The sequence below is a fragment of the Ceratosolen solmsi genome, unplaced genomic scaffold (genome assembly GCF_000503995.2).
Source record: "Ceratosolen solmsi marchali unplaced genomic scaffold, CerSol_1.0 scaffold45, whole genome shotgun sequence".
NCBI lineage: Eukaryota > Metazoa > Arthropoda > Insecta > Hymenoptera > Agaonidae > Ceratosolen > Ceratosolen solmsi.
The window spans coordinates 1,271,097-1,286,666 of record NW_011948436.1 but is presented as its reverse complement, the minus strand read 5'-3'; the positions used below and the strand labels follow the sequence as shown (position 1 = coordinate 1,286,666).

The following is a 15,570-nucleotide window of genomic DNA, read 5'->3' as shown; positions in this document are numbered from 1 at the left end:
GCGCTTATAATAAATAGTCGTCTTATAATATAATACGTAGTATTACATGTAGCGTAAGAGAGTCGCCGGTTCAGTACTACGATTCATTTGAAAATCTTTCCAGTCCAAGTAAAAAAAATTTTTGTACACTACCTATCCCCCATCTCATGCTCATATCTACATGAACGTATAATAACATACATGAAATGGTTTACTCGATGCCAGCACGTCTTGTAGGCACACGTGCACTTTGCCTCTGTAGTATGGACGAGGAAGGTGGAAAGAAAGGAAGAAAGAGACAGTGAGAAAGGAGGAGAGGATCCAGGGACCTCATTCATGCATACGCCCATTCAAGTATCTCTTGCTCACCTTGAATGTTTTTTGTTTTTATTTTATTTATTTTTTTGTTTTTTTGTTTTTTTTTTTTTTTTTTTTTTATCGTCGCTTGCTTGGAGATAGCCATCTACAGTGTATAAACTCACCGTCGAGCTCGTTTATTCGCGTTTATTATATATTTGAATAATCCGGACCATTCTTTCCATCGTAAAATGATTCCTTTTCTGGTACCTTCATAGACTCGCACTCATATGCATACGTGTTTCGAGCAACTTTTTTTCTTTGTTTAGCCTCATCGGTTTATTAAGCAGCATTGTTGAGAATCTCGCTGTGATTTCGGACCTTGTCGATTGTCTTTCACGACCTTTTCTTATTCGTAATGAGGCCCTCATTTATTCACAAAAGATCTTTTAAACGGTGTCCATGAAATTCGAACTGACCTCATGACATTCAAAAAGACAAAAAGACAGATCAAAAAAAGATTGTCGGTTTGTTGATTTCCTGCATTTCATTCGGTCACGGCGTTCGACCATCGATTACTTTTCTAAAAAGGTCCCTTGACACCCCAAGTGCAACGATTTCATTTACTTTTATATATATATATATATATATATATATATATATATATGACGTAACGGCGCATACTCAATGTACTTGTGTATGCATATTATTATCATTAATAAAGAATTAAAGAAATCACGCGTCACAACTGACATGCGTCGTTTTATAGAAACAACATATAGAAAGGGGCCTTACGCGCTCGCTGCACAATATCTTCAGGTTTCCTAATATGACTCCTCCGACCTGACAACTCCAAGCGCCAAAAACAAAAAAGCTAAACAACAACAATAATAAATATCAAATGAAACATAAGGATTTTCGTTACAAAGACAAAGCGCGAAATGCTTCCTCTAATTCCGAGAGGCGTTCCGTTTATTCATTATCTCCGCGGAAACTTTACCTTCACATCATGAACAGCGTGTATTCGACTAGATCGTTAGCGTAATATCACTTTTTCCATTTTGATCATTAAAATACAGTTATAACGCTGTTCCTTTCCTCGGCCGTCCCATTCTAATCATCCGTCGTTAAGCGATTTAAGTTAAACGTTGTTGAACACGCTGCGCCCCGGAGTTTCATCGAGGTCTTCGTCCCATTACATTTTTTATTTACTTTTTAAAACGCCATTATGCATGAAATTATTCGTAACAATGATATTTTCTCGTATGCTAACAACTGATTGAAAATAATTGCGTGCCCACGAGGTGAAGGGCACATTCGGAATCATGCTTAAGGGAACATGAAAGCGATTTATCCTTCAATAATACAGCGCACACTTCAACGCGATTCTTTTATCATGACATCATTGATTATAGCTTTGAGATTTATTGTTAAATATAATATAAACATGAAATTTTTTTTTTTTTTAAGGTCAAGCTGTACAATCCACTGCCCAAGGTCTTGAAATTCATATAACCTTATTGCTAATTTTTCGATAAATATCAAAAATCAAGCTTTATACTCGTGTTGCATAGTCCTTCGTACATACGAGTTCGTAACTCATCCTTAATAATAATAATCATAATAACAACAATAATCTGTATGCATTACGATAAAGTAATGTGGTACTTTAGTTTAGTTGTTTGAGTAATTGCGGGAGTGGGAGGGGGGTTGACGATGTAACTTGTGAGCTAAAGATGCGCGACTACAATTAATACGCAACTACGACTGTCAATAAAAATGCAAAACAAATGTGCAAGTTTGTTGCTATTAATGTACATTAATACTACACATAAAAGCTCTTACAATCGATAAATAATAATCCATTCTCCTTATTATTTAGTGTCATTATAATCGTCAAAAATGCATTAAAATGCGATAAAAATGCAAAAGTTTTCTTTTTAAACATTTATCTCGCTTACAGAGATTTGTCATTCAAATATGCGCAATATTAATATTTAAAGTTCTCAAGTTTCATTCGATAAGGATTGTACAATGGCAATTATTTTACGTTGAATTATTCCATTCACGTAACTGCAAAACTATGATGTACGCTGGTTTTAGAAAAAAAGCGGCGACGAAAAAGAAATTGCGACTATCTAAAACAGAATTGTCGTTCATTCTTTATTCAAGATAGAAAACAATTTCTGCGGTGTTGTAGTTCAATGAGTTATTCAATTTTTTCCCTGCCTCGTTAAATTGCACATTTTTCCAGTCCCAGAAAAACTATAATGAAAGGGTTTAATTATAGTGCCTCTTACGACACATAAATTATAATCATAATAAAGAAATACAAGTAAATAATTATAGTAATATGCTATAATATGCTATTTTTTTTTTTCGGTTCCTTGTACGTACTCATTGTTTTACTTCTATCACATAGTAATCATTGTATGACTACGATATTTATTATACCTATAAATCGCAAAATCAACTATTCAATTAGTCTTGTCGAAGCGATGTATAACTTTCGCATTTAAGGGCTAACGATGCTCTAGCCTAACAAGATGAAGGATCTAAGTATCTCGAGATGCTAAGCCTTGGATGATTAATCGTCGCGATTAGCCTCCAAGAGGCTTAATGCGCAATGATCGCAGCATCAAACCGGCGACGGAGAACGACGAATTATAAGAGCACCACATGACCGATCGGTATATTCGACTTTGCGCTGTACAAGTTGTGCGTCGAGGTAACGAGAAAGGCTAATGTTATCGCTCGCTCGAGCCTACGAAATCTCAATAACAGCGAGAAAGCACAAGCTCTAAGAAGTTCGATAAACCCATGGTGGGCACAGTGACGTCTCGATGCTAAATCACGACTCGAGACGAGACAATTAAAAGTGCGACGGGATCGAAAACGAATCGAGTAATAATACTCTGATAAAGTAGGCGTGATGATCTCGCGCGGGCGAGTGAGAGAGAGAGAGAGAGAGAGAGAGAGAGAGAGAGAGATAAGCATCCAGCGTAGAACGCATAGGTTTTTCGGGATCGATACGCCGGCCGAGGGATATTGTGTTACGGCCAGTACGGAAAGCACGACCAAGGCCAGATCTTGTTGGCGCGGCGGCCGCATACCAGTACCCGTCCGTACCTCGGATGCAGATCTCGGCAGACGATAGGTGTAGCACCCGAGACAAATTGAACTTTTTCCTCGACGAACCTGTCCCTACCTGCGCGGACTCGCTTCTTTATGCATCCGCGTCCGCTCCTCCCCTTCGTTCGCGCGGGCCGCTGCTGCTTATCTTATTTTCTCGTGGCCGCGAGACGCGCAACGTTAATTGCAACGTTGTCCGTTGCTCTCGATTTTTCCCGCGGGCTTTACATAAGCGCCCGTAGGTCCGAGTCATTGTTAAGTTACTCGCTCTTATCGTGCGAGCGAGAGAGCGAGCGCTCGACTGAGTTTCATCAGCGATTTTCGACCCACCGCTCGACTAATTAAGAGCTTATCGAGTGCCTCGCGACTCGCGCACACGTGTTTTTTCTCTCTTTTCCTTACCGCGCCGTGTTCATGCAACCTGAGCAACGTTATTACATAATAAAGCAAGGTATTCCGATGTGCGCCTCGGTATCGCAAGCGCGTTCTTGCAATCGACTGAAGAAAGAGACGCCACCGGAAATCGTAATTCCAGAGTGCGCGCGCGCGCGCGGGGGCTGTTTTTTTTCCGAGTTCGTTAAAGGTGGAAAACCGGAATGGCGCGAGTGAGGGACCACGTGCCGCGTTGCTAGCAAGCCCCGACTGACAATTAGAAAACTTGCGCAAGAGACACGCGCGCCGTCTGAAAAAGCCGATTTAGCTTTTCCGGCCTGGGCTGCGTGTGCCGACCTCCTATTTATCCGGACTTAATTAAGATTTTTCATTCCGCGACGGAGCCGGGGCTTGTTAGCCGGTCATTTTATTAATTTTTCGAGCTGGAAAAAAATGTAGGTGCTCGCTTTTTCCCTCGTCTCGCATACGACTGGACGCGGCGCCTGCTCGGAAATAATACTGAACATGATGCTGGTACTGCGTCGTTTCTCTGTGATGTCGTACGGAGCATCGGAAATAAAAACGAGAAGTCGGAGGAATGCAAGAGGCTAGGTAAAATGCGCTTTCCAATCACGATGATACAATGAGATTGTTCTGATACTTATACGTCGCCTTTGATTCTTCACTTATCGTGTAAATATTTTTATCATTGGTTGTGATGTGTCGAAAGGAAGGGGACGACAATGCGTATAGCCCGAGAGAAAATCCTGGTAAGATGTTGTGGAAAGAGATGCTCAGCGCAATAAAGCACTTTAACTCAAGCAATTTCACAATGGCACATAATTATACGAATCATCCGTGATTAATGAATAATCGTATTTACTTTTTATCCCGTTGCTACAGCATCTCCCACGCGCTATTCCATTTGTCCATAAGAGTATCTCTTGTACTGTTCTTGATGTTCATGAATGGTTTTGCATGAATGCCCATACCGTGTGTATGTATAAGTAACATGAATTTTTTGAAAAAGCAATTCATTGCGTTTAAAGTGGTTAAGAATTGTGAATATTGCGGTATACGCATCATTAGCATTTATTATGATACGTTGTTGGTTCACCGCATTATTAGATTGACTGGCTAGATGTACTCGGCCGTTAAATGTGCATTCGTTAACGATCGCAAACTAATTTGCAAATAGCCGTGCTTACATTAATTCCTTCATTCGTGAGAATTTTGCGGACAATGCTTTTATTTAAGGTAATTTTTTACTTAAAAGTTTTAATCGCATAAACTATATGTTAATATAAACTATGTTTATGTTCGTTTATTCGATACGGTTGCGAAATTCCTGTTCCACGTGACGTTTATTTTATCAACTTGTGATAATGATGCTTTGGTGTGACTGTGGCGGTACTGTGGCGGTACTGTGGCGGTACTGTGGCGGTACTGTGGCGTTTCACCATTCATTCGCCATGTATTACCGACCAAATCGAAAATTTGACCAAGTCCAGAGAATTATATGAATATGAATGAGAAAGCTTGCTCGCCAATTATTGCGATTTTTCAGTTTTTCGGTGAAATATTACGAATCCTTGTTAGTTGAGATGTTACATAAAGTTTTACTAGCCAACATGTCACTTCATATGCGTTTGAAATATTAATATTATTGAAAAATACTCTTGAATCGACTCTTAGCATTTATTCATTAAAATATAAAAAAAAATTTTAAATAATTCTTTAATAAATAACTCGATGTATAATTGTTATGATGTGAAAATCATTTTTTGCAACTACGATGTTTGGGGATTATTTGAAATCTTTGTGTCGACATCTATTGTATTTCATTGGAAGTTATACTTCCAAAGCGCATGATTTGCGGGTCAATGAATAACATTTAATGAGCCGAAGCTGAATAACAAAAGATTGATGATGAAACTTTTAGATTGAGATTGAATTCTCATAATATAATTGTAACATAACGTTCGCATAATATGAATAATTAACGTTTGCCATTCGTCGTCGGTAATAGTTTTTATGGAATAAATATAACATACTCTGACGCATTAGCGACAGCTATACATTCGCCAGTCTCCATAGATAAACAATATCGAATGTCCTCGTATGATTATCCGACTGATCGAATATCGGATATTATTGGGTACAGAAATCTATTGTATCGACAATCGATCTACCACCGTTCATCGTAACTGCGTAATTCTCTGAAAATGCCTGTTGTACCTTTTTGCTTAATTTTCTCATCTAGTTCGATAAAAAATAACTTATTGTACGTAATTTAATTAATTAATCTTTTCTTTATCTTTTCTCCTTTTTCTTTTCTTTTTTCATTTATTTTTCTTCCTTTTCTTTTATATCCAAATTAAGGCTAATCGAACAGCCGTCTACATTACCAATAACTTACATTATTAAGACAGTATTTATTCAAATAAGATCAATAACAAAAATTCCTTTATACAAACACAAATTAATAAGTTTATCACTTGATGGCATTTACAATGTGATATCACCATTAGTTATTGGAATTTTTCTTTGAGTTTCTTCCGGCCAGCTCTGTGCAATAATTTTCTAACACCGTATATTAGGGTAACGACGAGTAGCACGTAAAATACAGTGACATCTAGGGAATAATAGTGCCAAATACTCATGTGCCTGCAAACGGAATAAAATAAATTATAAATTATAAATTTGCATATATTTTAATATATATATATTAATGTAGGCTATTGGGATGTGAGGAGAAAATTCAACCGAACCACATCATATTAATTTAATCTTCTTCTTGTTTTTTTTGTTTTATTTTTTCTTTTGCCTACCAATAATTGTCATACGTCCCTTTCATTATTCAGAACACATACGGACACGCTCGCTCGCTCGCTCGCAAACACACATATTTAATTAAACGCATATGACTACCAAATATGGAAGCTGGTGGCATAAAAAAATTTGTCTCTACAATATTTACAATGGTGCTCTTAACGAAACCTCTCGTGCACATCCGCGCGAGTGTCCGAGTGTCCATTCACAAATATTGAACGGATTTGAGAAACAAAAAATCGATAATTAAAGAAATCACCTAGTGATACTTTTAAGATGCTCGGCTCCTTTATGACGGGCCACGTGTTCGACCCACCAAACAGCTAAATTCTTCGTATCTATTGGAACATCTTTCATTATTGTGCTTCTCCTTCTTGCCGCTTCTCGGAAAGGATTGTTTCCACTAGCGGCCACTTTCAATATGTTCTCGCGCAGTTCTGTTATTGTTAAGCTTGTCAAGTCCATAACTAGGGCATATCCCAAATTTTCTGAAATATTAATATACATATATGCATATGAATTTGAAAGACACGGCGAACATGTAAAAATGCAGTTATAAAATTATACGATGCGAAAGAGCTGGATTTTCTCAGATAAGCGTGAATGATGCAAATAACGGAAGAGCTGATTACTTTTATTTTTAATTTCCCTGTCAAGAATAATTAGTGGAACATTTTTAATTAATTAGCTATTACGTGACGTGAATGTTGAACTAATTTCGAAGAAATTTCAACGACGCTTCAGGTTTATATCGTACGATAATGTGCATTTAAATAATCTTGAAATATTAACACATAATTAATAAGGAAATGTAAAATGTCCCGTATTATCCAAATTTTCATTTCTCTTACATTTTAATTAGAACTACTAAATTGAATATTATTAGCTAATGTACTTATTAATGCCCTCGTTAAATTAATTGTACATTACATTACTCCATGTCTTGTATATATATATGTCACATAACAATATACAAATTTATAAGATATAAAATTTATTCTCTAATTTTCAAATATATTTTGAAATGTTAAAATTAACATCCAACATAACTCATTTTAATAAAAATTCAATCAAATAAACGAAATATAATACTTTGCAAATGAATGATAAATTATGCAAAAATTCAATTACATCCTTGCTTCCATCCTATAATCTAACATTTAACGTGTTTTAGATAAAATTAAATTAAAATTAAATTAAAATAACTAAAATTGTATTAACTTACGTTTATGCATAAAAAAAATTACACATAAATTGTAAAACACCCATTTATGTTATGGTTATTAACACGAAATATCGATGTGGTAATAATGAAAATGAAACTATTAATTTATTCTTTAGTATATCCGAGGAGGGTTAATGTAACATAAAGTAAGCAAGAAAAAGTATTTGTCTACTATTTTTATATTTAAATATACGATGCATATTTATATTAAAAATATTTTTCGTCTATAGTTCGATGTATATTTATAATTTGCATTCAAATAAAAGTAATATAGATTTTAACCAAATTAAGTAAGTCTGGGAATTTTGCGTAATGTATTCAGCATAACTATCGAAAACTAAAAAATAATTTTTATGATAATGTATATTCTTTTATTTGAAATAACTTTTATTTTTGAATATCAAAGTTTTTAATTTACTAAAATCTTCCCAATCTCTGTTCACTTGGAATACTATTTCTTTACACATGTACGCATATTTATATACAGAATGGCATTGATTTAATATCTCAAATGCAATATTTTTATAAAAGTAAAATAATATTTTCACTTGCACAAAGTAGTCAACAAAGATATTAATAGTTGCGAAGATTAGTTAAAAAGATTAGTTACACGGAGATTGAATTTAATTCTCTAATACAAAATCGTAAAATAATTCGGTAACTTTCTTGGAAAACTGCGGTCGATGTGTAGTCGGCCGATACATTAATGTTTTACTACAAATGGAATAGAATATTTCTGTTCGGAATTCTCGTTTGATAAAAAACGAATTTATAACGTATCTGCAGTACATTTTATTCAATTTTAAATCTCAAATAGTATTAGAATGTAATTGATTAATGTCATTGTTTAAATTAATTCCAGCGTGAATAATTCGATGCATTTTTATTGTATGTGTGCAATTTAAAAGAAATAGGTACGGCTAATTTCATAAATGAAATAAACATTGCAAAAAAAGATATTAATTAATCAGTCAGCATATCAAAATAAAATAATCGTGTGGTAATGAAGATGAAAGCGGTTTGATATAACGTAACGTAAATATATTTAAATTCGTTTATGGCTCGTGAAAATCCAACAGTTTGACTAACTTTCTAATTTCAATACAAAACTTCATCACAAAGTCACATTAAATTCTATTTATTTATATCATTTAATTTAAAAAATTAATTTTAGTTTTCTCGATAATGCTTACAAATGTAGTAATTAGTGGTTTGTTTTTTGTATAAATAAACTAACAGAGAGACAATGCTAAAACTATGTTGTAATTTGAATCATTAATATGTCATGTTTTTAATGTGACTATATTAACAAGGTAAAGTTTATAATTTTATAAAATATAGTTACATAATTAGTCGTGTCACGTTATACTTCGCATCCATTGTTAATTCTTAAATATAGTAATGCGATAATTTTGATAATTATTATCAAAATTTGACTGGGCTACAAATAATTTATATACAAAAAAGTAACAATCATATTATATTAATAGAGATTACTTTATATATAGAAAATTAAAGTGAAATCAGATTTTCATAAAAAGTATAGAATTCTTCCCGTAAATTATAGGGGAAAAAGGCTATGAGTTTTCCGAACAATTGACATATTGTATTTGAGACTACGTATTTCGATCAGAAATTATATACAGCACAAAATAATTCTCAATAAGAAAGATACAACGAAATTATTTAAAAATTCATGAATAATAAATTAATAATAGAAATTTATAACGAGAAAGAAAGAAATGTGTCGATTCATCTGTAATTGATAGCATTAACAAAATACAACATTGAACAGAATATTATGCCCTGCTTTTAAAATTCTAAAATTATTATACAAAGACAAAATTTTTAATCTTATAAAAAGACGTCATAATTAGAATTACTTTATATAAGTGACTAATTTGATAAGCATTTATATTTAATTATATATATTATACATATAAAATTTTTAAAAAAAATTCGAAATACTTCAAGGTTACATCAGTATTTTTAATTCAATTTTTTTCTCTAAAATAGTTTATAGTATTTAAATGAAGCAATGAATAATCCAACTAAAGGGCATTGTATTAATGATTGATAGTCCTAAGATATAAAAGTAGCTAGTGAAGAAAAATTGAGATAATAATTTGAGGAGTTTGAACGAATCGACTACTTGTTTAATTTGACAATAAAGTATACCATTTACATTAGTTATTTTATGATGTAGCAATAAACATGACGAATTTTTATAACAATGTGCAAAATGTGATAAATGATCAACAATTACTTGCATACCAAATTCTGAAATGACCTAGCATGCCCCAAGGGCATTTCGTCACCTTAAATTTATATTAATTAAGAAAGATAATTTTAAGAACAGAAAAATTTAATGCTAAATTAAATTAAATTCCGTCTCTTTCGCTCAATTTATATTTCAATGTAAATAAAACTACTTTCTCGAATGCACTATGCTTTAAGTTCAATATGGAAATGCTTTTGGTACAATTGACGAAACAAAGTGAGATAACGCAACACTATTGGAATTCCCTCATAAAATAGTTATGAAAGAAAAAGCACACATATGCACAAATAGAAATAACAAATTATTTAATATTAATACAAAAATAAAAATAAAAAAATTACTAATGTTGTTGGATATTTGTAAATTTTGATAACTATATTGTAAACATTATTTGTAATTTGTAAGAAGTCAACAGATAGTACAAGATAAATAAACTATAACAATGAATGAGCGAAAATTAGAATTTATAATGGGTATGACAATTGTTCATTTAAATATTATAAAAGTATTTCGATGTGTATAGAAGAAGTTAAATGAAACTAGCGATTATAATCTCTTGCTTGAACAAATAAAAATTGAAAATTGATATTAACTAATAATTTTAATGGAAAATTTTAATTGATTGATAAATTAAATGAATTCATCTTGAGCTTTCAAGACTAAAAGAACCACCCATAAAAGTTTTATATAATTTTTTTGCATTTACTAAATGTAATTTTTTAGCTTAATATTACGTCTAATTGCTTATACTTTACAGGTAAGGCTAATTTTTGCGCGGGTAAAGCTGGTTATAAAATGTTTAATGACAATTGCTGTTTTAACCGATGAAGTAGACAAGAATTTCAGTGCTTTGCCACAGCTAATGGTATATCTAGACGGACTGCCGTGCTATAAAATTGTCTTAATTGTATGGCAGCTCCATGTTCCGTACATAGGCATATGTCAGATGTGCTGGATTTGATTACGTTGTGCGTGGAATTTACTGCTTATAATGATTAGGTCATAGTTTTGACTATTTTTGGAAATTTTAAAGAGAAATTTTTATGTTGAAAATACAATATTACATATTTACCGTTATTGGCTAATTTATCGATACTTCTTTTTTTTTTTTTTTTTTTTTTTTTTTTTTGTAACCCGACACTTTCCATTTCAAACGTTTTTTCCTTTTTCGTCGATTTTCATCACTCTTAGAGAAATGACACTTTGCATATATGTATATATATATATATATATATATATATATATATATACTATTTTTAAAAATAATTTAACGCTTGTTTACATCTCACTAAACTAAACGATATCGATTTAATCTCTGTTCGAATTAATATCGAGACACACTTTGAACGAGAACGAAAACTGAAAATAAAAGCGTAATACTTTGACAATAAATTTGCTTGGATAATTACTTTGATAATTGTGCAGGCACAATAAAATGCATACTTGAGCGGGGAAATATCGGATTACTTATGGCAATTATGCAATTCTCTCAAAGGGTTACGCCAAGACTGCATATGGACTAATAGATAAAATCATGCAAATCGTTCCTAAGTTCGTACCGGCTTGGGCGGCGTTGCCGTCATGGTCGCAAAAGACCGGCAGCACGAGGGTCGGCGAACCGTGATAAGCGGCCTCGTGGAGGGACAGAAGACCGCCGTGAGATACAAAGGCGCGTAGCTTCGGATGTCCGAGGAGCTCCTGCTGAGGCCACCAGGCCGCGGTCCTAACGTTGGATGGAAGGTCCCCGACGTTGCCACCCTCCCACTTCCACACGACGTTGTAGGGCAGCGTCGAGAAGACGGCTACGAAGCTGTTACGTAGGGCCTCTGGCATGCCCGAGGCCTTCACCGACGATCCCATAGACACGAAGATAAAACCTGAAAATCATTAAATTGCCTTCAACGTAGCCGTACGTTAAACGTTTCGACTGCGCTCCGATTCCATTTTTCGACTACGGTTGGCGGAGCATCCAAACCGAGAATTCTCGGGCGCGGAATAATCTTAATCGACATCTCGATATTCGACGTTTGTCTTACCCCGATTGAGGAACGTTTCCATTTCAGGACTGAGCTTCATTGCCGGTCTGCAATGTATGCACGCTACGTTTACGACATTTGCTAAATAAGGCACGGAATCGGATACCGAGTAGTGATTGTTCTGCAGTGTCAGTGGCACCTCGGCGACCAAGTCTCGCACGTCGGGCACCTCATCACCTGGAACAAACAATATCATAGGCCTTGAATCTCGTCGGTAGATCGGCCCTCGAGGGCACGCGGCGATCGAGGATCATCGATTCCGAATTCCATTTGAGCGAGGTATGTGGAGAAAGATGAAATGAATGAATAAATATAGGTAGTACGTATCGCGAACGAACACGATGTGTCAAGAGCGGAGGGATAAGAGTTTACGTATCTGGGTATTGGTAAAGCATTATGCCCCCCGGAATACCAATGATTTTTTTTTTTTTTTTTTTTTTTGCTACGACCAGTCAACCAGTGAAACTTGGTGAATAATGTATAATTGCTCTTGCTTACCTAAGTACTTGCGCAAGGTGGGTTGAATGAATCCCGTAATCATAATCCAATACATAACCTCGAGCGTCATGAGGTAGGCGACATTAAAGATTCTCTGAACAAAGCTCATATCTTGGGTTAAGGCTTTTCCGAAATACGGTCGAATCGCCCAGGGGGATGGATTCCCTTGTCTGACGATCGAGCCGCTGTATAAAGCTACCTGGAAACAGTTGAATTTGCGCTCGATGAGCGTCCGGCTTGTTGTACTTAAGATTGTTGTACTTAATGTCGATTGGTTAGAGTCGAGGCACTTACTGTGTTTAGCATTATCGTCGGCACATCTTGATCGTGCAAGATGCCGAGGAGACACTCGGGGAATGCGCCGTCGATGACGACGATGTCCCAGTGTGCTCGTGGATTGCCCTCGGGTCTTTGTATCTCCGTTAAGGAAAAATTGTCTCTGAGTAGAGCCTCGCAGGACTCCCAGCCGTATCTCATCGCATCCCATGGTGAAAGGGGTAACTCGTTTCGGAACCTCGATCCCACTAAATCCCATTCGGACGTGTAGTTCCCAATGTACGTCTGAAATCATAATGATAAGATATATTCGACACGACATTACATACTTAATGATCTCTACGTAGATGAGTTTTTTTCAGTTTTTTTTTTCGATTACAATATCACTGTACATTTTGTGCATAGCACGTGTGCGAATTGATTTATTTGAATGGAGGAAGGGTGGATGCGCTTAAAAGAGCCTTATTTACACGAACAATTTAGAGAACGGTGAGAGACGTTTTTCCTTCCTTCTTTCTTTCTCGATTTTTTTTCTCTTCTGCTACATCTGCTTTTTTTTTTTATTTCACTTTTTGCTCGACAAATTTTTCGTACAATTTTCAATTTACAAATTTCAAAGGATTTAAATGCGTTACAAACCGCTCATTCATGCGAACCTCGTGATATTATTTTTAAATAAGACCGCATTTGCTTTATTCTGAAAGATACTAATTGCTATTGTATGAAGTAAAATTCATAAAATATTTATTACATGTTTAAATACGTTCTTATACATAATAGTTTCGGTTTGAATGAACAAAATTCCAAGAACCTATTAAATTTTTTGTTAATAGTAATAAATTAGCGTCTATCGTGGTTAATGTAGATATTAAAATTCTATTACGATATTATTTTTATTGATAGAATGCTTAGTATCTTTTATAATTAAAAGGGTTATGAGATCATTCCAATCAAAAAGTTTTCCATAAAATTTCATCCCAAATTTATTATCATTATATGAATTTCGTTTTCATCGGTATAATAAATATGTTCTAATAATAAATAGAACTTGCCATGCTTAAGTGGCTAATTCTACTCTATAATAAATCCTAAATAGTATACAAAAGTTTTAAAACTTTAAACTATCGTATAAAATTCTACAACTATATTCGAAAATTTGTAATAAATTTTAAGACCGAGCGGGCTATACTTAGAGCTACATCATCGAAATCTCCAACATTGTACCCGTGCTGGTTATTTGTTAATATTCGATAATTAAAAGAAAGAAAAAAATTTCGAAGCACCAGTCGACACGTAAGTATTATAATAATAATACTTTTACTATTACTATTCTTAAATATGATATAATATAATATAAAAATTTTTACTATTACTATTACTATTATAGTTATTGTTATTATTATTATTATTATTATTATTATTATTATTATTATTATCATTATCATCATCATCATCATCATCATTATTATTATTATTATTATTATTATTAATGTTTATCTGTCATTTATATGGGTATGAGACGTTAATGAAGATAATGTACAATCAACGGTATTAGCGCTAATCGCTTTGAAAATTTCACCATTTCTCGACTTGCAGTCCCTCGAACGTGATTGAAAATCTTGCTCACAATGAAGAAAACACTCACGGCTTGGCTTACTTTTCCACGAAAAACGGGCTCTGAACGCTTCGAGCGAAAGGCCGGCTAAAACGAGGCAATGATTAATAAGCAGCAAGTGCAGAGAGCACGATCAGCCGAAAATTTTGGATCCCCGGATCTTTGAAGATATGCACGTCGAAGTGGCCCTTGGACCGATTATCTTAGCGACGATAGTCATGGCAACTATAGGTAATGGGGCTCGACCGATCGATCCCCGAGTTATCAAAAGATTATACGGTTCTGTGCTCGCAATGTGCATAAGATAAGGAGGGAGAATTATCGGAGGATAGTGTAAGCAATAAAAATTGGCGAGATATAAAGTAGTCGCTAGGGCTGCGCACCTCGAGCTTCGGCGGCACCAGCTCGCGGAGTCCGCCGTTGGCCGCGGGCCCGGGGAAGCCACTCGCGAGGGTAACGTTGTGTCCGCGTTCGGCGAGGGCCGCTCCAAGGGCGACGAACGGGACGGTGTGTGACCTCGTGCCCCCCATGGTCGCCAAGAGGACGTCGTAGCTGCTCGCGGACTGCGGCATTGCCAACGCCAGAAGCAGGATGAACGAGAGCGGCTCGGTCGACGGCATGGCTCGGACTTGGCTCAGCCGGTGGGTCCCTCGGCGCCAGTGTCCATTAGTCGGTGCCTCGGGGCGGGGATGCCAAACGCTCCTCGGGCACCGCTCCACCGCGGATTCGAATGGGCAGAGCGGCGGTGCTCGTTCGCGTTCGCGCCGCCAAATACGGCTGCATGCTCAGCACCACCGACGCAGAGTCTCTTCCTCGCGGGAAGCTGGACCACCGATTGACGAGGGTCGGTGACGATAGTGATGGATGTCGGTGGTGGTAACGGTGCACGTGACGATGGTGATAACGGTGGCGATAGCGACGACGACGGTTGTGGAAGAAGTGAATGATGAGGATGAGGAGGATGAGGATGAGGAGGAGGAGGAGGAGGATGAGGAGGAGGAGGAGGAGGAGGAGGAGGAGGAGGAGG

The 15,570-nt window shown here is 35.7% G+C and overlaps 1 protein-coding gene across 1 annotated transcript; it reads right to left on the bottom strand.

Annotated features, from left to right (window-relative positions):
• Window positions 1-6,251: 6,251 nt before the first annotated feature.
• Window positions 6,252-15,351, bottom strand: Ugt50B3 (UDP-glycosyltransferase family 50 member B3). The gene is made up of 7 exons (XM_011503148.1): window positions 14,927-15,351; window positions 12,947-13,213; window positions 12,653-12,851; window positions 12,155-12,331; window positions 11,678-11,995; window positions 6,872-7,100; window positions 6,252-6,447 (listed from the first exon to the last, which is right to left on the bottom strand). Exons 1-7 carry the CDS (start codon window positions 15,161-15,163, stop codon window positions 6,312-6,314), a joined length of 1,563 nt encoding a protein of 520 aa, XP_011501450.1. The 5' UTR covers window positions 15,164-15,351; the 3' UTR covers window positions 6,252-6,311.
• Between the last annotated feature and the right edge of the window lie 219 nt (window positions 15,352-15,570).